At 44.0% G+C, this 23166-nt stretch overlaps 1 protein-coding gene across 13 annotated transcripts in view; it reads right to left on the bottom strand.

Annotated features, from left to right (window-relative positions):
* Positions 1–23166, bottom strand: part of CLASP1 (cytoplasmic linker associated protein 1) — a 483598-nt gene that overhangs the window by 98723 nt on the left and 361709 nt on the right. For 12 of the 13 annotated variants that reach the window (XM_088473663.1, XM_088473650.1, XM_088473656.1 and 9 more), the window contains 3 exons: positions 16976–17139; positions 1061–1139; positions 307–450 (listed from right to left, as the gene is read on the bottom strand). In XM_088473663.1, coding sequence (XP_088329789.1) covers positions 307–450; positions 1061–1139; positions 16976–17139 — 387 coding nt within the window. The remainder of the gene's footprint in view (positions 1–306; positions 451–1060; positions 1140–16975; positions 17140–23166) is intronic. The other variant, XM_088473651.1, reaches the window with a different exon arrangement.

Genomic DNA, 23166 nt, shown 5'->3' with positions numbered 1-23166 from the left:
GAAACAGTACAGGATAAAACAATCTCATCCAGATAAAAGTAAGTTGCTCCAGGTATAGTAACAGTAAAATTATTTGTTTACAAAAAATTAAGTTTATATAAGAGACAGTTAAGTGGATGAGAAGAGTTTAAAAATAACAAAAATTTTATAAAGAGGTTTCAAATCACCCATGACCTATATCTGAGAAAACAGGAAACCTTAAAGATGCAAAATTTGAAGGCAAATGGACAATATGAAGTCAAAATCATAATTATTTTCTCACTCAACACATGCACACCTCCTCACTCATACGTGATACACGCGTACCTTTCTCACATCTGAGCTCTTTGGTTCAGTAGTCCAGGTGATTATTCTGGAGACGGCGAGTCGTGTTTCGCTGGAGTTCACAAAATCTGTGGGGTCCATCTGCCGGGCCAGGGACTCTATGTACTTCAGTATCGCAACTTTCACCTGTGAGAGAGAAGCTGTCATCTGAGTATAATAGTGATGGTGGTTCAGATCACCAGTAAACAGTGATGAGGTTGCAAACTTATTATGCCATACAGGGAACTATAAATAACAGCACATTATAACAACCGAAAATATAGATACATTAATGGGGGGAGGTAGGGGGGGGAAGGGTGTTTGTGGGCAGCTCAACATGGTGTTAAGATGTGGACTGGAAATGCAACTAATTTTCATGGGTTGGGTACTGCAAATAGAGAAGATGACTTACAACAGACTTAAGCTGGGTACACACCTAAACTTTGTGCCAATGCAATGTAATGATATTTCGTATTGCCATACACACTGCAGGATCCGCCGTATATCAATGCAATATATTGTTACATGATTAATGTAGCAACACAGTGTGGTCCGTGGCATCGCCCCATATGATGTGCAGCATGTCAGATGGGAAGATGCGACTACCCAATTCATCAAAAGGATGAATTTGGTGTACATCCTACACGATGCTCATTGCGATCCATCGTGGACTGCAAGATCGCCCAATATATCGCATAGTGTGTACCCAGCTTTAGTCTTACATTGGATATAGGATGTATACTGATGATATACCAACCTTCAGGTTTGGAGTCTGAGTTTGATCCACAATGAACCTCATCAAAATGTTAAACTGCTGATCAAAAGGAAATGAATCCCTAGAGAGAAAAATATGAACTTGTGGGTATTTTGGAGAGAGATAATTTTGCCTACAGAATTGGTTATCACAAATGTAGGTTGCACTTCTATAGCAGACTGCTGAGATACATCAATACAGAGCACTTTCATAGCAGAAAGCTGAGATACACAAACATATAAAGCACTTCTATAGCAGGCTACTGATATACACCAACATATAGCAGCACTTTGATAGCAGGCTGCCGAGATACACCAATATTAAATGCACTTCCATAGCAGACTGCTGAGATACACCAACATACAGTGCATACAGAAAGTATTCACAGCGTTTAACTTTTTCCACATTTTGTTATGTTACAGCCTTATTCCAAAATGGAATACATTTTTGTACTCAAAATTCTACACACAATACCCCATAATGACAACCTGTAAAAAAGTTTTTTTTGAGATTTTTGCAAATGTAATAAAAAAATAAACTAAGAAATCACATATACATAAGTATTCACAGCCTTTGCTCAATACTTTGCTGATGCACCTTTGGCAGCAATTACAGCCTCAATCTTTTTGAATATGATACCACAAGCTTGGCACAACTATCTTTGGGCAGTTTTGCTCATTCCTCTTTGTAGCACCTCTCAAACTCCATCAGGTCGGATGGGAAGCGTCGGTGCACAGCCATTTTCAGACCTCTCCAGAGATGTTCAATCGGATTCAAGACTGGGCTCTGGCTGGGCCACTCAAGGACTTTCACAGAGTTGTGCTGAAGCTACTACTTTGATATCTTAGCTGTGTGCTTAGGGTCGTTGTCCTGCTGAAAGATAAACCGTCACCCCAGTCTGAGGTCAAGAGCGCTCTGGAGCAGGTTTACATCCAGGATGTCACTGTACATTGCTGCATTCATTTTTCCCTCTATCCTGACTAGTCTCCCAGTTCCTGCCACTGAAAAACATCCCCACAGCATGAGGCTGCCACCACCATGCTTCACTGTAGGGATGGTATTGGCCTGGTGATGAGTGGTGCCTAGTTTCCTCCAAACATAAAGCCTAGCATTCAGGTCAAAGAGTTCAATCTTTGTCTCATCAGACCAGATAATTTTGTTTCTCATGGTCTGAGAGTCCTTCAGGTGCATTTTGGCAAACTCCTGGCGGGCTACCATGTGCTTTTTACTAAGGAGTTGCTTCCGTCTGGCTACTCTACCATATAGGCCTGATTGGTGGATTGCTGCAGAGATGGTTGTCCTTCTGGAAGGTTCTCCTCACTCCACAGAGGAATGCTATAGCGCTGACAGAGTGACCATTGGGTTCTTGGTCACCTCCCTGACTAGGGCCCTTCTCCCCCGATCGCTAAGTTTAGATGGCCGGCCAACTCTAGGAAGAGTCACGGTGGTTCCAAACTTCTTCCATTTACTGATGATGGAGGCCACTGTGCTCATTGGGACCTTCAAAAGCAGCAGATATTCTTCTGTACTCTTCCCCAGATTTGTGCCTCGCGACAATACTGTCTTGGAGGTCTACAGACAATTCCTTGGACTTCATGCTTGGTTTGTGCTCTGACATGCACTGTCAAGTGTGGGACCTTATATAGACAGGTGTGTGCCTTTCAAAATCATGTCCAATCAACTGAATTTACCACAGGTAGACTCCAATTCAGCTGTAGGAACATCTCAAGGATGATCAGTGGAAACAGGATGCACCTGAGCTCAATTTTGAGCTTCATGGCAAATGCTGTGAATACTTAAGCTGGGCATACACGGCCAGATAAAGTGTCTGTCAGACCGACAGACATTTTATCTGGCAGCCTGCCAGCCGCAGATGTCCACGGCATACACTGTGAGATTGGCAGACATCTGCGCTCCGCCCCTCGGGGGGGAGGACCATGGGAAGGAACACAGGAAACGTCGGTCTGTCGGCCACGGCTGGGCATACACTGCCTGATGCGGCCAACAGGTAACCCCCTAAATATCGCATTGGACGGGCATGCTGGACAATCCGGCATGCCCGACTGAGCAATATTTAACCCTCAGTCGGCTGCATACACACTACAATTATCGCGGTGATCCGCGGATATCGGGCAGATCGCCCTGATAATTGTAGGGTGTATGGCCAGCTTTATGTACATGTGATTGCTTAGTTTTGTTTTTTTAATTAAATTTGCAAAAATCTAAAAAAAAAATGTTTTACACGTTATCATTATGGGGTATTGTGTGTAAAATTTTGATGACAAAAATTTATTTATTCCATTTTGGAATAAGGCTGTAACATAACAGCAGTCCCAAACAAAGTTTTTTTTTTTTCTTTTACTCTGAGCAGCGGCACATGCCGAGTGAGGGAAGAACCCGAAGCAGCTAAGCGTCCGATAGTGTCACCGCGCCATCTTCCCCCGCCGGCTTCGCAACACCAGTGACATGATTGCCAATTTCGGCGGGCCTAGCCAGGCCTGCAACCGGAAACATCGGGGATTACAGGTAAGTGTTCCTCGGGCCCGCTGATGCGGAAATCCATGTGGCAATCCGTGCCTCAGGCGGTGGAGACTCGCCAGAGGACGCTGTTGTGAGGAGCCTTGTGCAAACTGTCTCAAACACTAGACCACCTGGACATGAGGGATCCTGACAGCCAGGGGCTTGATGGCGGCTGCGTCAGTGTGTCAGGTGGATCCATACAGCAAAGGGGAGGTTTGCTTTCCCCTGGCGGCCCCTCCCCCGACGCGGGTTAAGATATGAGCTTCCCGCGTTCCTGGTTGCTCTCCCCAGCCTCCCTCTATCAGAGTCGGCCAGAGACCACTCTCAGGTGATCTCAGTGGCTATACATATGTAATTTCGATTATATATCTACATGCATTGCATGTGACTCAATTAAATCTGCTGTGTGTTATGCTGCCCTTTCTATTTCTGAATAACTGTCAGTATTAACCTATCACTGATGTTTCTCCTCATTAACCCTCTACTACAGGTGTGTGGGATATATTGGGTGTCAAACAATTGTCACACTTATACTCAGACTTTGTGTAACTGTAGAGATATTATGTCCAAAGAAACTGAGACACAGGTGGCTGAAGCCCCTGTGCTGGTGTCATGTATGGCCTGTAAAGCGGGGTTAAACCCACAGGATTTCACACAAGATGGATTATATGGTCACTGTTTTAAGGAGTTACCACAGCAGTCAAACTACCAGCTTCTGGACAGGAACCTCCTTGGGTTGCCTTTTCCTAGATTATGGCGCAAATTGCAGACAGGTTGGCGGCTCCTATGCCGGCCCCGATGATGGAGTTCCCTCAGCAGCTGTAACATACTATGTTTATGCCCCATATTCATCCGCCCTGGATGGAAATGTACTGTATGCTCACTCAGTCAGAATGTGGCTTCGTCCTCAGCAGCTTTCCAGCAACCGCGGCAAGCAGCTAGGCCAGTACAGCCAAAACCCAGAAGATGGTCGGCCTCACACGCCGTCCAGTCCTCAGACTCTGGTACATCTTCTGACAGGTATGGCGATATGCTGGTCTCCTCTAAGGAGTCTCTCTGTGGAGAGGAAGACCGTTTTTCCAACAGCAGATGTCCCCTCTCTGATTAGGACGGTCAAAGCTGTGCTAAACATAAATGATGAGGAGACCGTGCAAAGAAAGGCTCCAGAGTATTAGTATTCAAACGCCAGAAAATTGTGAAAGCTGAATTTCTCAAATCTGAGCACCTTTCGGAACTTATGGGGGAAGCATGGAGTTCTCCGGACAGGAAATTCCATATTACAAGAAAGGTTGAGGCCTTATACCCCTTTCCATTGGATGAGTGCACCAGATGGGAAGTTCCGCCAGCAGTAGATGCACATGTGGCACATCTGGTTAGGAGTGCCACATTGTCAATACCAGCTCCATCCTCACTTAAATGTTCCACAGATAGGAAACTGGAAACCTGTCTTCACCCTATCTGGAGCGGTTACGTGCCCGGCCATGGCTACGGCCTGGGTTTCAAAAGCCATTGAGGAATGGATGAAGATACTGGAAGATTCTCTTCCAGAAGCTTCCAAGGAACAGCTGACAATCATCTCCTACGAGAAAAAGGGTTTCCTGCACAGGCAGGTCAAACAGACTATTTTTGGGGGCACTCATAAATAATTCAATATATGAAAATGTGTAAGATATGGTTGATTAATTATAAAACATAAAATTGTATTAATACTCATTAAAATATTAGTGCACAAAGGCACTGAAAAACACAATGATAACTATAAACAAAAAATATATATTTGATAAATCCTTTCTGGAAAAGTCAAAATTGTACTTCTATAGCAGGATGGAGAGGGCGAAAATATTTATAAAGCAATCTTTATCTCACAAGAAAGGAGAGAAGAAAAGTATGCCAGCAGACACGGGCAGAAATTAGTCAGTTGTCAACAGTGTAATATATAGAAATCATCTAAAAAATTAGCTTATCATACACCTGCAAAAGGATATGTTCCTGTGTTCAAAATTATATCCACAGACCACCTTATGCAATAGGTCCAATCAATTAATATTCAGAGAGGCTCATTTAACCTTAGTAATACAACAATCACCAGTTCAAAATCTTAATAGCATCACATAGGTGCACTGTCAGTAATAAACTGTTTTACAGTATCTTTGTTAAGGTACTTAAAATGACATAGCATTAGATCAGCATTTTCATGTCATATAACTAAACAGGCATTAACAACAGATGAAGAAAGGTAAAAGTAAGGAAGTAAGGCTGCATACATACGTAAAGATTTTCTGTCTAACCATCCAACTAGTTGATTGGTTGGAATGAAAATCTGGTAACATATGGGAGTAACTGATTATCAGCAGTTTGCTCCTAAATGCCAGAACACAGATGAAAATGGTCGTCAGACAAGTTTGTTAAATGTTTGATCTAAACAATTTGTTCAACAGTTTTTCTCCATTTTCCGGCATTTGGGAGCAAATTCCTGATTGTCATTTGCTTTCATACCTTACCCATACATGCCTACGCTCCCGGTTTTCGCGGGAGGCCCCGGATTTTTCGGGTAACCCCCCGCACCCCTGGAAGAGTAGGAATTTCTCTCGCATTCTGCCCACTTCCTAGTGAAGTGGGCAGAATTAGGAGAATACCCGCGGCAATCGCGGGTCCCCGTGAAGGGGGCGGGGCTTAAGCTGTGATTCTGCATGAATCACAGCATTTGGCCCCGCCCCTATGTAAATTGTGCCCAATCGCGTAATTTTACAGTGAGGGGGCGGGGCTTAATGACACGATTCGTCAAGCCCCGCCCCCGTCGGCCCCCTGCTGCTTCTCTTACCCGGGCTTCTCCCGGGAAGAGAATATTAAAGGTAGGCAACCCTGACATTACCAGATTTTCATTCCAACCAATCAACTAGTTGGATGGTTGTACAGAAAATCTTTACGTGTGTATGCTTTCACTCAGGAAATGTGCAAGCCGAGTGATGAGAGAGTAGAGAGACTAGAGTCTATAGAAACAATAGTATGGTAAAAGTTTTTTAAGGATCTGTCGGGTATTAGGTGAACCTTGTTACCATAAAGGTATTGCAGGGCTCACATGCGCCCAGAGCAGTCAAACTGCTACCAGAGGGGATAGAAAAGTACCTGTGTCACCATTCGATGTCTGCAATAAGAAAATGGTCTGAACTGTGCTGCAGCTCACTGTCCTGTCAGCTGATTTGCGCTCCTTATCCACACTTAACAGGCAAGTCGACAGGTCCGACTATGGAGAGTGTGACACCTGAGGTGTGTCGCACAACAGCAGTCACGTGGTCTCGATCAGCTGATAGGGCCCTTGATGACGCGCATTTCGCCCGGAGGCTTGTTCACAAGGAGGAGTGTCCAGATAGATTATCTCCTATGTTAAGGAGGCAGCATCCTATTTGGGAGAGGCAGCATTGGATGCGGTTATATTACCCTATAAAGCAGGGGTGGGGAACCTATTTCTGCAGAGGGACATTTTAATATATATATATATATATATATATATATAACATTAATCGTGGGCCCGGTGCAGGCCACGACCCTCTGTGTGACATCATACGGGAGGCGGAGGCACAATCGCTGGTGATTACAGCAATGCCTGGAACATGCTGAAGATTCTCCGGGGAGCTTTAAGGGCAGCAGTATGACCCTCTGAAGCGTCCTAAGGACGCTCCAGGCAGCACTGCTGCATAGATTCTGGCTGCAGGATGCCATTCTAGGCACTGCTAGACAGATGAGGCTATCAGAAAAAAAAGCTGCCATACTTCCTGACCTTTTCTGGGTCCCATCATAATTTATGCTTTAGAGCTCCCCATATAACTCTCAGACCTCCCCTAACCCCTAACAAATGATGCCACACAGACATGCCCTGGCTTTACACATTATGCTGCACATTAATGCCCTTTAAACATTATGCCATGCAGTATTGCCCAGTCTTTACACACTTTGCCACATAGCCATGCCCGGCTTTTACACATTATGCTGCACATTAATGCCCTTTAGTCCCCCTATGCATTGGTCCCAGTAGTAGCCCCCCCCCTATGCATTGCCCCCAGTAGTTGACCCCTTATGCAATGCCACTAGCAGTAATCCCCCTATGCATTACCTCTAGTAATCCCCCATATGCAGTGCCCCCAGTAGTAATCCCCCCTATGCAGTGCCCCCCGTAGTAATCCCCCCTATGCAGTGCCCCCAGTAGTAATCCCCCCTATGCAGTGCCCCCAGTAGTAATCCCCCCCTATGCAGGCCCCCAGTAGTAATCCCCCCCTATGCAGGCCCCCAGTAGTAATCCCCCCCTATGCAGTGCCCCCAGTAGTAAGCCCCCCTATGCAGTGCCCCCAGTAGTAAGCCCCCCCTATGCAGTGCCCCCAGTAGTAAGCCCCCCCTATGCAGTGCCCCCAGTAGTAAGCCCCACCTATGCAGTGCCCCCAGTAGTAAGCCCCCCCATGCAGTGCCCCCAGTAGTAAGCCCCCCTATGCAGTGCCCCCAGTAGTAATCCCCCCCATGCAGTGCCCCCAGTAGTAAGCCCCCCTATGCAGTGCCCCCAGTAGTAAGCCCCCCTATGCAGTGCCCCCAGTAGTAATCCCCCCTATGCAGTGCCCCCAGTAGTAAGCCCCCTATGCAGTGCCCCCAGTAGTAATCCCCCCCTATGCATTGCACCCAGTAGCAATCCCCCCCTATGCATTGCACCCAGTAGTAATCCCCCCCTATGCATTGCCCCCAGTATTGGCCCACCTAATGCCCAGGTCACTCATACCTATTTGTGGGGCAGATACCTTCAATTGGGCCTAATGCCCCCTATGTAGCCCGGGCCTTATGCACACCTATATACCCACAGGCCTATTGCCTGAATTTATGCCACGGTCCTAGTGCCCTACAACCCTGGTGGTCTAGGGAGGGGTTAAATAATGGTCACCCAGGGCCGCCTACCCGTACGGTGGAAGAGGCTGCGGGGGGGGAGCTTTGTCAGCTCTTTTTCTTTCCACCCCCGCAGTCCTCAGCTTCATTCTTCTGCCGCTGGCCTGTCCTGGACAGCGGTGCAGCCTCTTCCTTTCTTCCTTCTTGATCACGCAGTCTTCAGGCCTCTTACGCGGCCGCCGGAACTGTTGCCGCAACGCTCTTCTCTTCAGGAGGTCTTCACTCCTCCCCTCCGCCGCCGGTACTGAAGTTTCCCGCTCAGCGGCGTCTAATTCAAGACGCCGCAAGTGGGCGGGTCTATGATGCAGTGACCCGCAATTGGCTCATTGCGTCTGCTTCCTATTGGCTGCTGGACCGTGAGCAGTGTTTGGCTCGTGGCCAGTGCCAAACAACCACCGCAGCTACTTGGCTTCCGGGCAGCGAGCTCCGCTTAGCTTGCGTCCGAAGCCAAGGTTCTCCCGCCACCACTTTACCGCCGACGCTGGTGGAAGGGACCAAGCGGTCCCTTCACCAGGTACCAGCCGCGGTGGCTTACCCGGCGCTGGGAACAAACACAATGTCCCAGCGCTGGGCACGAATGCTGTGCCGATGCTGGGATGAGACACTTGATCCCAGCACGGCTTTCCACAGCAGCAGCCAATGAGAGTATCTGACTCTCATTGGATGCTCTAACAGACAGTGTTGTATCTTTCTGAGGGGGACACGCTGTGCTGCAGCCAGCTGTCAGGGATTGGCCACAGCACAGCGCGTCCCCGGGGCCCGGCTACTCTCTAAAAGTGAGTCCCCACTACTGAATCCCAGGTATAATACGCGCTATAGCGCTTATTTGCGAACACTGAGACCATAGCAGTGGTTAATCCTTTTGCACTGGAATGGGGAGTACCACTCAAAGGTACAGACGATCCGTCTCTTGCCAGAAGTGCGACTGTCCCTGTCATGGTGGTTTTCCGACATACAGTCTCAACAAGGGTCGCCCATTCTGGATTCCAGATTGGGTACTCCTCACGAACGATGCCAGCCTCCGCGGATGGGGCGCAGTGATAGGTCGACACATGTTTCAGGGAAAATGGACAACAAGGGAGAGCCTTCTGTCCATAAATGTCCTGGAACTAAGGGCAGTATTCACAGCGCTTGTTCAAGCTCAGAAAATACTAAAGGGCAGGCCTGTCCAGGTACAATCTGACAACGCCACCGCAGTAGCCTACCTCAACCATCAGGGAGGCATACGGAGCTGGGCTGCAATTATGGAAGTGTCAAACATTCTGGTCTGGGCAGAATGTCACCTTCCAGCAATATCGGCGGTGTTCATACCAGGAGTCCTCAATTGGGAAGCGAACTTCCTAAGTCGGCAGGATATACTCGGCGGAGAATGGGCTCTTCATCCACAGGTATTTTAGAGCCTGGTGGACAGATGAGGTCTTCCAGAAGTAGACCTCATGGCCTCAAGTCACAACCACAGGGTCCCCAGATACAGAACTAGGGATCCTGCAGCCGAGTTTGTGGACGTTCTGGCAGTGAAGTGGAACTTCAGACTGGCGTATCCGTTTCCTCCGTTTTCCCTTTTTCAAAGAGTCATCAGGAAGGTCAAGCAGGTAGGAAGGACAGTAATACAGATAGCTACTGCTTGGCCCAGACGCCATTGGTTCACCGACCTACAGAGTCTCTCCATAGACACCATGGCCTCTTCCTCTAAGGCCGGACCTGTTATTACAAGGTCCCTGTCTGTATCCAGATCTTCCTCGCCTGTCTTTGACGGCATGGCTCTTGAGACCTCCATCTTAAAGGCAAAAGGTTTTTCCAATTCTGTAATTCAGACAATGTTGAGGGAAATGAAACCTTCCTCTGCCCGCATTTATTACAGAATTTGGCTCTCGTATTTTCAGTGGTGTGCACTGAGAAAATGTGACCTTAAGGTGTTTAGGGTCTCTTGAGTGCTTTCTTTTCTTCAGGCTTGTTTAAAGTGGGGTCTCCGTCTGGCCACCCTGAGGGTTCAGGCATCTGCACTTTCAGTTTGGTTTCAGCGGTTTTCAGGGTGTTCTGAAGGTTCAGCCTCCCATTGTCCTCCTGGTTGCCCCATGGGATTTGACATTGGTTCTCAGGGCTTTACAGACTCCATTTGAACCCCTGAAATCACTAGAGCTAAAGTGGTTGACAGCGAAGACAGTTTTTTTTCTGGCTATCGCTTCGGCCCGTAGTGTCTCTGGTTTGGCAGCCCTGTCTTTCCGATCTCCTTTTTTGATATTTCATCAGGATAGAGCTGTTCTTCGTACTAGGGCGTGTTACCTTCCTAAGGTGGTATCCCGGTTTCATATGAATGAAGAAATTGTGGTTCCAGCTTTGCAATCTTCTGGCCTTTTGGCTGGTGAAGCATCACTGGATGTTGTCCGTGCACTACGCATCTATGTAGATCGTACCAACTCCATTAGAAAGTAAGATTCTTTATTTGTGTTGTATGGTTGTCATAAGTGAGGCTGGCCAGCTAAAAAACAGACTTTGGCCAGATGGATGCGTATGACAATTTCTCAAGCGTACACACAAGCTGATCTTGTTGTTCCAAACACGGTAATAGCACATTCTACAAGATCTGTGGGACCATCATGTGCGGTCCGTTGAGGTGCCTCTGCTGAACAAATATGCAAGGCAGCCACGTGGTCTTCCATCCACACCTTTGTCAAATTTTACACATTTGACACTTGCCTCTCAGGATGCTTCCTTTGGGCGTAAGATGTTCCTTTCTACTAAAACACAAGAGCGTCCACACCCTTAAGGGAACTGCTTTGGGACATCCCCAAGGTATTTTCTGTGGACCCTATGGACCCCGATGAAGAAAGTAAGAGTTATGGTATAATATACCTTTGTTAACTCTTTTTCTTCGAGGTCCATAGGGTCCACAGAGCACTCACCCTAACGCACCTGGTGTTAATGGGTAATCTTTTCTTTTGTATTTTCTATGATTCCCTCTTCTTGGAGAGAGTGTTTCTGGAGTACATGGGTCGTTCCTTCTTATTCTTTGTTTTTTGCCTTCTCCAGCTTGGGCTTGATAACAAACTAACTGCCTTAGCCAGGGGCGGGGTATATATGGAGGAAAACCCAGTGCATCCTGGGAGCTAAAGCTTGTTAACTGTTTGGTGCCTGGATCACTCCAACCACACCCCCCAAGGTTTCTTTGGGGTCCATAGGGTCCACAGAAAATAGAGAGTTAACAAGGTATGCTATACCATAACTCTTATTTTTTTTAGCCCCTTCCAACCCCCAAACTACGGATGATGCGCGGGCACGGATGGTCGATGACTACCATCGCCCGTGCATGCAGTCCAACCTGGTAGATATCGACCAGGTTACATAGTCACGGGTCGTTTAGGGGTTGGTGCTGTGCTGGATGTTTGATAACAATCATCCAGCACATGCAGGACGATCAGACGATATCTTTATCGTTGTCTGATCTGACCGTGTGTATGTAGCTTCAGAATAACAGACTGGAAACTTTAAAAGGAGGGTGGAGCTTGAAATCATTGTTTTTCCTCTGTTAACCATGGTTACCTGCAAGGAAACACGTGCAGTCATCATTGCTTTGCACAATATCCTTACTAGCAGCAAGGATATTGCTGCTAGTTAATAAGTACCTAAATCAACCATCGGATCATCAAAAACTTCAAGGAAAGAGGTTCAATGGTTGTGAAGAAGGCTTTAGGGTGCCCAAGAACATCCAGCAAGCGCCAGGACCATCTCCTAAAGTTGATTCAGCTGTGGGATCGGGGCACCACCAGTGCAGAGCTTGCTCAGGAATGGCAGCAGGCAGGTGTGAGTGCATCTTCACGCAGAGCGAGGCAAAGACTTTTGGAGGCTGGCTGGTGTCAAAAAGGGCAGCAAAGCAGCCAAATCTCTACAGGAAAAACATCAGCGACAGACTGATATTCTGCAAAAGGTACAGGGATTGGACTACTAAGGACTGGGGTAAAGTTATTTTCTCTGATGAATCCCCTTTCAGATTGTTTGGGGCATCTGAAAAAACGCTTGGCTTGGAGAAGGAAAGGTGAGCGCTACCATCAGTCCTGTGTCAAGCAAACAGTAAAGCATCCTGATATTCATGTGTGGGGTTGCTTCTCAGCCAAGGGAGTGGGCTCACTCACAATTTTGCCTGAGAACACAGCCATGAATAAAGAATGGTACCAAAACATCATCCAAGAGCAACTTCTCCCAACCATACAAGGACAGTTTGGTGACGAACAGTGCCTTTTCTAGCATGATGGAGCACCTTGCTATAAGGCAAAAGTGATAGTGGTTTGGGCAACAAAATATCAAAATTTTGGGTCCATGGCCAGGAAACTCACCAGACCTTAATCCCATTGAGAACTTCGGTCAATCCTCAAGAGGCGGGTGGACAAAACCCCCCCCCCCCACAAATTCTGACAACTCCAAGCACTGATTAGGCAAGAAGGGCGGCCATCAGTCAGTATGTGGCCCAGAAGTTGATGGACAGCATGCCAGGGCGAATTGTAGAGGTCTTGAAAAAGAAGGGTCAACACAACAAATATTGACTCTTTGCATAAACTTAATGTAATTGTCAATAAAAGCCTTTGACACTTCTGAAATGCCTGTAATTATACTTCCGTATACCATATAACATCTGACAAAAAGGTCTAAAAACACTGAAGTGGCCAACTTTGTGAAAACAAATACTTGTGTCATTCTCAAAACAACATATACACCACTTCCATAGCAGACTGCTGATATACACCAACATATGCATCACTTCCACAGCAGACTGTGGATATACACCAACATATACAGCATCCATAGCAGACTGCTGACATACCCCAACACTTCCACAGCAGACTGTTGAGATACTCCAACATTATATACAGTACTTTCATGACAGTCTGCTGAAATACACCAACATATGCCTTCTTCCATAACAGACATCTGATATACACCAACATATACAGCACTTCCATACCAGACTGCTGAGATACGCAAAAGACATTATACAGGTTGAGATTCCCATTTCCAAAATTCTTGGGACCAGGGGTATTTTTTATATCGGAATATTCTATATTTTGGAATATTTGCATACCATCTAATTACAGAATGCATTCATGTTTTAAATACACCTTATACACAGAGCCAGAAGGTAATTTTATACAATATTTTAAATAATTTTGTGCATCGAAAAAAGTGTGTACATACATGAAATTAATTTGTTTCATATACACCTTTTATACACAGCCTGAAGGTCATTTTATACTATATTTTCAATAATTTTCTGCCTTAAACAAAGTTTGTGTACATTGAAGCATCAGAAAGCAAAGGTTTCACTATCTCAGTCATGCTAAAAATATTCCGTATGTCGGAATATTTGGATATGGGAGACTCAACTTGTATACAGTACTTCCATAGCAGACTGCTGAAATACCCCAACATTATATACAGCACTTCCATAGCAGACTGCTGAAATACCCCAACATTATATACAGCACTTCCATAGCAGACTGCTGAGATACCCTAACATTATATACAGCACTTCCATAGCAGACTGCTGATATACACCAACATACAGATGTGTCCTCATACACCTTTCCTTTTTTGCCTCATTTGGCATGAGATACCAGCATGGCTAAGACGCTCCATGACAAGTTTTTTGCTGCAAAAGTATTCGTATAAAGTAGCAGATTAAAGTAGCAAATTTTGAGAAAAATCCCACAGCGGTGCTAGTTCGCAAATTCAAAGGCATAGCAAATTCTGCCATATGGCTAGGTTTTAGGAATGGTGTACAGTATGTGGGCACATCTGTATACTGCACTTCCATAGCAGGCTGCTGGCATACACCAACATATACAGCACATCCATGATAGACCGCTGAAATACACCATTATCTGACCAATTAAAACAGGGGTGAACAATTATGCTAGCTGGGGTGCCACGTAACAATTTTTAGTACACTGTTGTGGGCCCCACAGAAAATATTTTGGACATATCATTGACATTGTTTATTGCTCTGCCTCTTAAACTCCTGACTTTTTATAAATGCCATATGTATGGTAAAGATGCCAAAAGAACATAATGGCAAAAGGAGTTGTTTCTGCCCTATTGCCCAGGTACACAACCTTAATTGTACAGGTTTATAGTATCATAGACAGATGCACAATAGCTTTGTCAGGGAGTCTAATTTTTCATGGGCCCCAGTACGTCAAGAGAATGTTACTCTCCATCTCTGCAGCTCTCTTGCGCACCGTGCACAGGTGGTGTTCTGCAATCTTTGATTCTTCCCAGCTCCAAGCTCTTGTTAGGATAATATGAAATTGAAACATTCAGGGACCCAGTGAACAGTCACGAGGGGTGCCAATAAAGATCCAACCCCCACATCACTTTATACAGTTTATAACCAATGAGAAGGCCAACACAATCAGACACAGCTGTGCCTAGCTTGCTGATCAACTATGAGAGTGAACCAGTAGTGCGCTAGATGTCAATGTGGAGTCATAGCAGACTGCTATCAGCACCGATGGCTCCCTTACCATGCCTGTCACGGGGCCAGATCTAATTGCCTGGAAGGACTCATACGGCCCGCAGGCAGTATTTTGTTCACCCCTGAATTAAAATCTACATTCTTATCACACCAGGATAAAGGCAAAGAAAACTGTACATAAGGATTAGCATTAAAATAATATTTGATGATCAACAGAACTTATTGCTGCATGCAGAGAAAGAATGTCTACAGGTATAAAAAGGTTGGTTTAAGTGGATACACAAAAGGGTGAACTAAGGTATATGGATGTGTTGGTTGGTTATGGAAATAACATTTTACAATGTCAAAACGTTTAATTCTTATCCTGGTCATTAAATAACATACTGAATATGGGACAAATAGCACAGCTGTGCTCTCCCTCTAAAAAAATAGACTTGCATTGATTAATAAAAGATAATGGCAAATTTTAGCAAGTAAGCTCTGTATGCCGTAGATGGAACATACATCAAAATGACATAGTATACGGGAGATCACAGATGACAAATTTACAGACAACTTCACAAATATAGATATTGATCATTAAAATAAGCAGATTACACAATTACATAGAGACCATGGAATGAGAGAGAGAGAACTGCTAGCAAAAGCTTGCAATAAATGTATATATTTCATCTCTCACCAGATGTACATGTGTAGGTCTAGGACTCTTCCAGTAATAAAGAAACGTTTCAAGAGAAGCTCACTGCATGCCTGAAAAAAAGCACTCATGTGGATGAAGCCTTAAAGCTGGGTTCTCAACTCAGTCCTTGGGACCCCAACCAGTACATGTTTTCCAGATCCCCTCACAGAATCACAAGTGAAATAATTAGATTCACCTGTGGATCTTTTAAAATGTGTCAGTTAGTAATGAATACACCTGTGCACCAGCTAGGTGACCTGGAAAACATGTACTGTTTGGAGTCCTGAGGTCAGAGTTTGAGAACCACTGCACTAGACGACAGGCATATTCACCGATGGTTTGGGTGATTAACCTTTGCCCTGGACAATGCAAGATTGCCGGTACACACTAGAAGATTTAATGAATGACAGAATGATCACTCGTTCCATACATTATTAAACTACACATCCCTTCATGCGATATCGTGTAATTGGCTGTGCAGCACAGCCTATCACACGATATCGCATGCGACCCGTGGGAGCATGCAATCGGGTATACACACTGCACGATAGTCACGTGTTGTCATTCTGATTTTGCCTCAAAACGACATATCGTCCAATTTATTGAGTAATGTGTACCCAGCCTAAGACTAGCCTCTACTTAAGATTGCACAGACTGGTCTTTGGAGACAGAGGTTAATGTGTCACTCTAACATGAAGCTACTTTGCTTATAAACAGACTTTTGTTATCATAACTGTTATTATCTTATTATACTTTCTGTATATTCTGCATAAAGCTCTTCCGTTTAAAAAAACAAACAAACATGTTTGACAAGCTAAAAACTCAGACAAAAAAGCAGTAACTGTTTGCCAACACTTCAAGTAAATACAGTTTGGTCTTGATATACACGGACAGGAAAACATTAAATGCCACTGAACATGCTTATCCTAGTTTTATTCGATAGGTGTCATCTTATCAACAGCCTTATAAGTGCATGAGAATCTGTTTTGAGCACCCAACACCTTTCACATACTGGGACATGTAGTTCCAAAACAGAAGATCATTTGGTATTTGTATTTGTCTGGTGTTGTTGCCATAGCTTTATTTAATAACTAGATGTTCTCTACAAATTGCAAATCGTGCATGATCATTGCTGTGTAACTTGTGGAGCGGATACACAGATTGCTTTAAAACACCTCATTTACTTTAAGAGATCCAAACTGATGTCCCAGTTTTAGTCAAACGCCAGAGTGTGGACTTTTCATGCTGTAATGACGGAATCAAAATATTCCCAATAAAATGTGTTGTGTGCAAAAAATGGCATCTGCCAATGCAGTCATCCATTCCTCACCTTGTCACATCCAAGGCCTTCTGGACTTTGGCCTGCACGGAGCCCAGCAGGTCAGCACCCATTTTCTTCAGGAGTTGGGTGAGTAATATGAACAACCAGTCCTGCAGGTCATCCTTGTGAATAATGACGAAATCCACCAATGTTTCTAGGAACATGCTGAATACCTGATTTGGGGCAAGGAGAAAGAATTGGAGATTCAACTGTAAACTCATTAGAACTTTAAAAAGGAAAAATCTAAAGCAGAGCTGAGCGAAACCTTGAAAATGTCAACTGTCTCGAAAGTATGACTATATTCTGTATCTGGTCATAAACAAATTGAAATGTTTAGAGCGGTTCATGTACCAGCGAAGCTAGGCCCTTCATGGGCTGAGCCAAATTTGTGCAATAAGGTCTACTTAATAAATAAAATATATGGCATTACTTTATGGTGAAGCCTACGAAAATTTGTCTTCCTCCACAGCGTAGGTTTGTTTTTAGGAGTCGTAAAATGACACACAGCTTAATCTTACATTCAATTAGCCCCGTTAATTTACCGGGAGTGAAAAAGAGTAGTAGCCTTGGGCTTTAATGCCTGGGGCTATTCAATTAGAGCCCCTTTTTGTCACCCATTAAATTACAGTCATTAACACATAGAATTCGGGATAAATTCACGGACTTGTGTGTTAACATAGTCGTGGCACCTGTTAACAGGCTATTTATCGGGGATTTCTTTTCGGATCTAATAAGATGGAAAAAAAAAACCCATGCTAACTGCAGCCTGCCTTCGGAACTAATAGGACCGGGGATCAATTAGTCCGGAATATATATATACACACACCTATATCTATGCACATATATAGCAGATATGTAGAAGTAGAAATATATATATATATATATATATATATATATATATATATATATATATATATACACACAAAGCATAAAGAGCCGGCACATCCTTATAATAATAGTTAAAGTTTTAATCCATCACAAAACGATCCACAGTTAGCATCCATCAATAAAGTGCATATTCGTGAAAAAATTGGTCAGGGCATAGGGGTGACTGGAAACCAAAACGCAATTGGAGCAACATCAAGTAACAGTCAGTAAATCCATATGATACTTATCACAGGTCAAACCCCAGCGTGTAATGCCAGACAGCTGTTTCGGTGGTTACTGTGACACCTTCATCATGGGCAGCAAAAAACATCCCCCAACAAACACAATATATACCTGTATGTTAATTGGCCAAACATACACACCTGTATCAGGAAATTATCCGGGATTACAAGACCCGGGAATGGAGTAACACGTGGTTATGCGAGCCTCATCCAAGCTAAGGAGGTATGCTCCGAAAACCGGAACTCGTCACTGGTTGCCATAGCAACCGCTAACAACGGGCTAATGACAGCGATGGTGGCGCTCAGGGAACAGAGCTAGCCACCCGCATGTAAAGCCCAAAGTAATCAAATGAAAGCCATAGCATTGCGGCATAAGTACACTCACAGCCAAAAGGTGACACGACAACATATAAAATCGCCGTTGATAACCACTGACATAGCATGAGTGACGTTCCTAAACAAATGGAACTAGTTACCTGTTGCTATGTCAACTTATAAATAGATTGCAAACTGGATAGGTCTCAAATTCTGGCAGTAGTCATTATGTGAAGAAAATAAAACATGCCTCCATAGTGCAAATCGGTTGTCATTAAGTCAGAATAATAGTAAATAATATCCTGCTCACCTAATTCCAATTGCATAAGCGCCTTAGACATTCATTTTAAATCCCGATGTCCGTCGGTAATGAAAAAATATATATCTCTTAAAAATTATTTTATTTAACTTCCATTAAAATTATTTCATATATGGCCATACAAAAAAAAGAAAATCAATAAAAATATAAAATAATTATAAAATAACCATAAATAGTGCCAAACCGTAATGTAAAAAATGTGAAGAAGGCACCAATAGCAGCAACGCGTTTCACAGACCCTGTGTCTGCTTCCTCAGGCTGACCTGACCTATCTGTAATGGGACATTGTATTTTCTTTATTTATCTTATTGTATCATATGCCGACTATCTTCTCCATTTATTCTACTTTTTTCTATGTGCAATATGTGTTGTTAGTACTTGTATATATTGACCTCTTGTTCACACCTTGTCTATATCAGTGGATTTGTTTGGAATCTATTTATGAGTTGACATAGCAACAGGTGACTAGTTCTGTTTGTTTAGGAACGTCACTCACGCTATGTCAGTGGTTACCAATGGCGATTTTATAAGTTGTCGTTGTGTCAACTTTTGGCTGTGAGTGTACTCCGTGTACTCATGCCGCAATGCCATGGCTTTCATTTGATTACTTTGGGCTTTACATGCGGGTGGCTAGCTCTGTTCCCTGAGCGCCACCATCGCTGTCATTAGCCCGTTGTTAGCGGTTGCTATGGCAACCAGTGACGAGCTCCGGTTTTCGGAGCGTACCGCCTTAGCTTGGATGAGGCTCACATAACCACGTGTTACTCCATTCCCGGGTCTTGTAATCCCGGATACCTTTCCTGATACAGGTGTTTATGTTTGGCCAATTAACATACAGGTATATATTGTGTTTGTTGGGGAATGTTTTTTGCTGCCCATGATAAAGGTGTCACAGTAAACACCGGCACAGCTGGGGTTTGACCTGTGATAAGAATCACATGGATTTACTGACTGTTACTTGATGCTGCTGCAATTGTGTTTTGGTTTCCAGTCACCCCTATGCCCTGACCTCTTGTTTTACGAATATGCACTTTATTAATGGATGCTAACTATGGATCGTTTTGTGATGGATTAAAACTTTATTATTATAAGGATGTGCCGACTCTTTTTGCTTGATACAGTAACATATGTGCTGTGCACTCATCTTTTTTAACTGGAGTGTGCTGTTTGGCTCAGGAGGACATATATATATATATATATATACACACACACATACAGTATACACACGCACACATTTATATATGCAGATGTGTCCTCATACATCTAGCCTCAATACGCCACACAGCGCAACTTGCCTGACGTAAGTGAGCAGTCATGCCTCGTGAGACTCTGCTAGAACCGGCTGTATTTTGTGGTCGAAAATGTGAATAAGTTAAAATGCGATGCAACTAGCACTCACCAGGAGACTGTGCTGATTAATTTACTTTAACTTAGATATCTGTGTGCACTTGAGTCTGTATATGAACCACAACAGAACTAGGAATGACAAAAGCTGCACCTGCTACATTGTAGCACTTCGTAAACAGATTCAGAGACTAAGTCACATTAGATATACAAGTGTCACATATTAAACTGATCAGCACAGTCTCCTGGTGCATCCTTGTTGCATCGCATTGTGACAGACGCATTTTCGGCGCAAAAAGATGCAAAGAAGACACCCAACGCTGTCCCGTGAGGGGACCTGGTGCGCCAAGAGGGACTTTTTAGCGTTTGTACATATACACTCTCACACATTACATTATATATGTATATATATACATACATATATATATATATATATACATACACAGTTAGGTCCATATATATTTGGAAACTGACACAACCTTTGCTATTTTAGATGTTTACACAAAAATATTGAAGTTAGAGTTACACAATATAATTAATACGATGCAGACTATCAGCTTTAATTTTAGGGTATTCACATCCAAAGTGGAGTAAGGAGTTAGGAATTACAGCTTTTTAACATTTAGCCCCCTCTTTTTTAAAGGATCATAAGTAATCGGACAACTGACTCAAACGCAGGTGTGTGGGCATTGCATTTGGCAGCTGTTGCTGTGAGCATACAACATGTGGTCAAAGGAGCTCTCAATTCAAGTGAAACAGGCCATCCTTATGCTGCAAAAACAAACATAAAAATCCATCAGAGAGATAGTGGGAACCTTTGGAGTGGCTAATCAACAGTTTGGTATATTTTTAGAAAAAAAATAAATAAAGAATGCACTGGTGAGCTCGACAACACGAAAAGGCCTGGATGTCAACGGAAGATAAAAGAACCCTTTACATGGTAAATAAAATCCCCTTCACAACATCCAGCCAAGTGAAGAACACTCTCCAGGAGGTAGGTATATCATTATCTAAGTCTACCATATAGAAGACTTCATGAGAGCAAATGCAAAGGGTTTACTACAAGTGCTAAACATTCATAAGCCTCAAGAATAGAAAGGCCAGATTAGACTAGGCCAGTTCTGGAACAGCATTCCTTGGACAGATGAAACTAAGATCAACCTGTACAAGAATGATGGGATGAAAAAAATATGGAGAAGGCTTGGAATGGCTCATGATCCGTAGCATACCATATCATCTGTAAAACATGGGGGAGGCAGTGTGCTGGAATGGGCATGCATAGCTTTCAATGGCACTGCGTCACTAGTGTTTATTGATTATGTGACAAAAGACAGCAGCAGTTGGTTGAATTCTTAAGTGTACAGGGATATACTGTATACTCAGATTCAGCCAAATTCAGCAAAGTTGATTGGATAGCGCTATCAGATGGACAATTACCTAAAACATATTTTGCGAAAGCAACACACAAGGTTTTTTTTTAGGGAAAAAAGTGAAATATTTTGCAATCGCCGAGTCAACCACCTGATCTCAACCTAAACGAGCATGTAGTTTACTTGCTAAAGTTAAACTTAAAGGCAGAAAGACCTATGAACAAACAACAACTGAAGACAGCTGCAATAAAAGACTGGCAAAGGCTGGGCATACTCTACCTGATGCAGCCGAATTTCACTTTGAAAATATTGGATCGAATAGGCATGCTGAACGATCCAGCATGCCCGATCGATCAATATTTTCAGACTGTTCGTCAGCATACACTGTGCAATTAATTGGCTGATCCGCCTATGGATGCCAAGATCTCATCCTCCTCCAGGAACACCTTGTGACACCTGTTGTTGAAGATGAGACATCAGAAAAACTATGCACTGTGACGGTACTAGGCTGTACTTCAGGAAGTTGATCACCCAACTACGCTGTGCCAATGTCTCAGTTGCCAGCTGCAGTTGAGACCGGAGCAGAGATTCTGACCTCGCCTTGATGAAACCGTCCACGTATGGAATTATCGTCACTCCTATGAACCGCAAGTGTACTGCCATGAGAGCCATTACTTTGGTGAAATACTGATGTGTCATTGCACATCTAGACTTAATATGCCATGCAGCGCAATATATGCCTGGCGTGAGTGAGCCACCAGATCCCATGCAACTCTGCTAGCATTGAGCGTCTTTTTTAGACAAAAATGTATGAAAGATGCAATGCGATGTGACTGAAACGCACCAGGAGGCTGTGCTGAATAATTTGATATGTTATACTATATTTGTGTGCAACTGAGTCTGTTAACAGAACTTGGTGTCCACTGTATCATAGCACTTTGCATGCTGATTGAGAGTCTCAATTGCACAAAGGTATACAAGTTGCATATCAAATTAAGACGCACTGCAAAAAAAAAAGATGCAAAAAAAAATAAAAGACACCCAGCGCAAGCAGTCTCTCACGGGACCAGGCGTGCAGAGAGGGGCTGTTTGACAGGACTGCAGCAAAGATGAGTGGACACCTCAGTATACACTGCAAACCTGAGGAGGCAATGATGCCCCTTCCAGATTAGCATTTTATAACCATGAAAACAAGAAACTAGTTCCATCCCATGGAAGTGATGACCACACGGAGTGACTCCATCTTGAACTTGGCAACTCACGGTTGTAAGCTGAAAGTCTTAAGGTGGGCTGAAAAGACAAGTCTGTTTTAGAACTAAGAACCTGTCTTGTCTAGTGGAACGGGGAATGAAATTGACCCCTGAAAAGAGAGACCTCTTATTTCATCCCTTGGAAACAGTGTTGCAAAAAAATATGCTAGGACGGAGGGCCAAGGAGCTCTAGGATTCGACCTGATTCGATGATGTCTCTCACTCACTGAAATCAGAAGCACCATATAGACAGGCCCCAACCATGGACCGGTCCAGGTGAAGAGGAGCCCTGTCATGCTGACTGCTTATCAGCAGGCTCAGGGCTGGACATCTGCCCTATTTTGACTGTGTCTATGTGGTAGACGCCATGACTACAGGAAAAATAACCTCCTACTGGTGCTCCCTGCATCTTTCTTAAAACATGAAAGGATTAAATCAGGGGCCCACTTGTTTTCGTGGGCATCAATGCAAGGAATGAGCTCTTACTTAATGT

Source organism: Taudactylus pleione, unplaced genomic scaffold (assembly GCF_031769625.1).
Source record: "Taudactylus pleione unplaced genomic scaffold, aTauple2 ptg000138l, whole genome shotgun sequence".
Lineage (NCBI taxonomy): Eukaryota > Metazoa > Chordata > Amphibia > Anura > Myobatrachidae > Taudactylus > Taudactylus pleione.
This window is presented reverse-complemented; position numbering and strand designations above follow the sequence as displayed.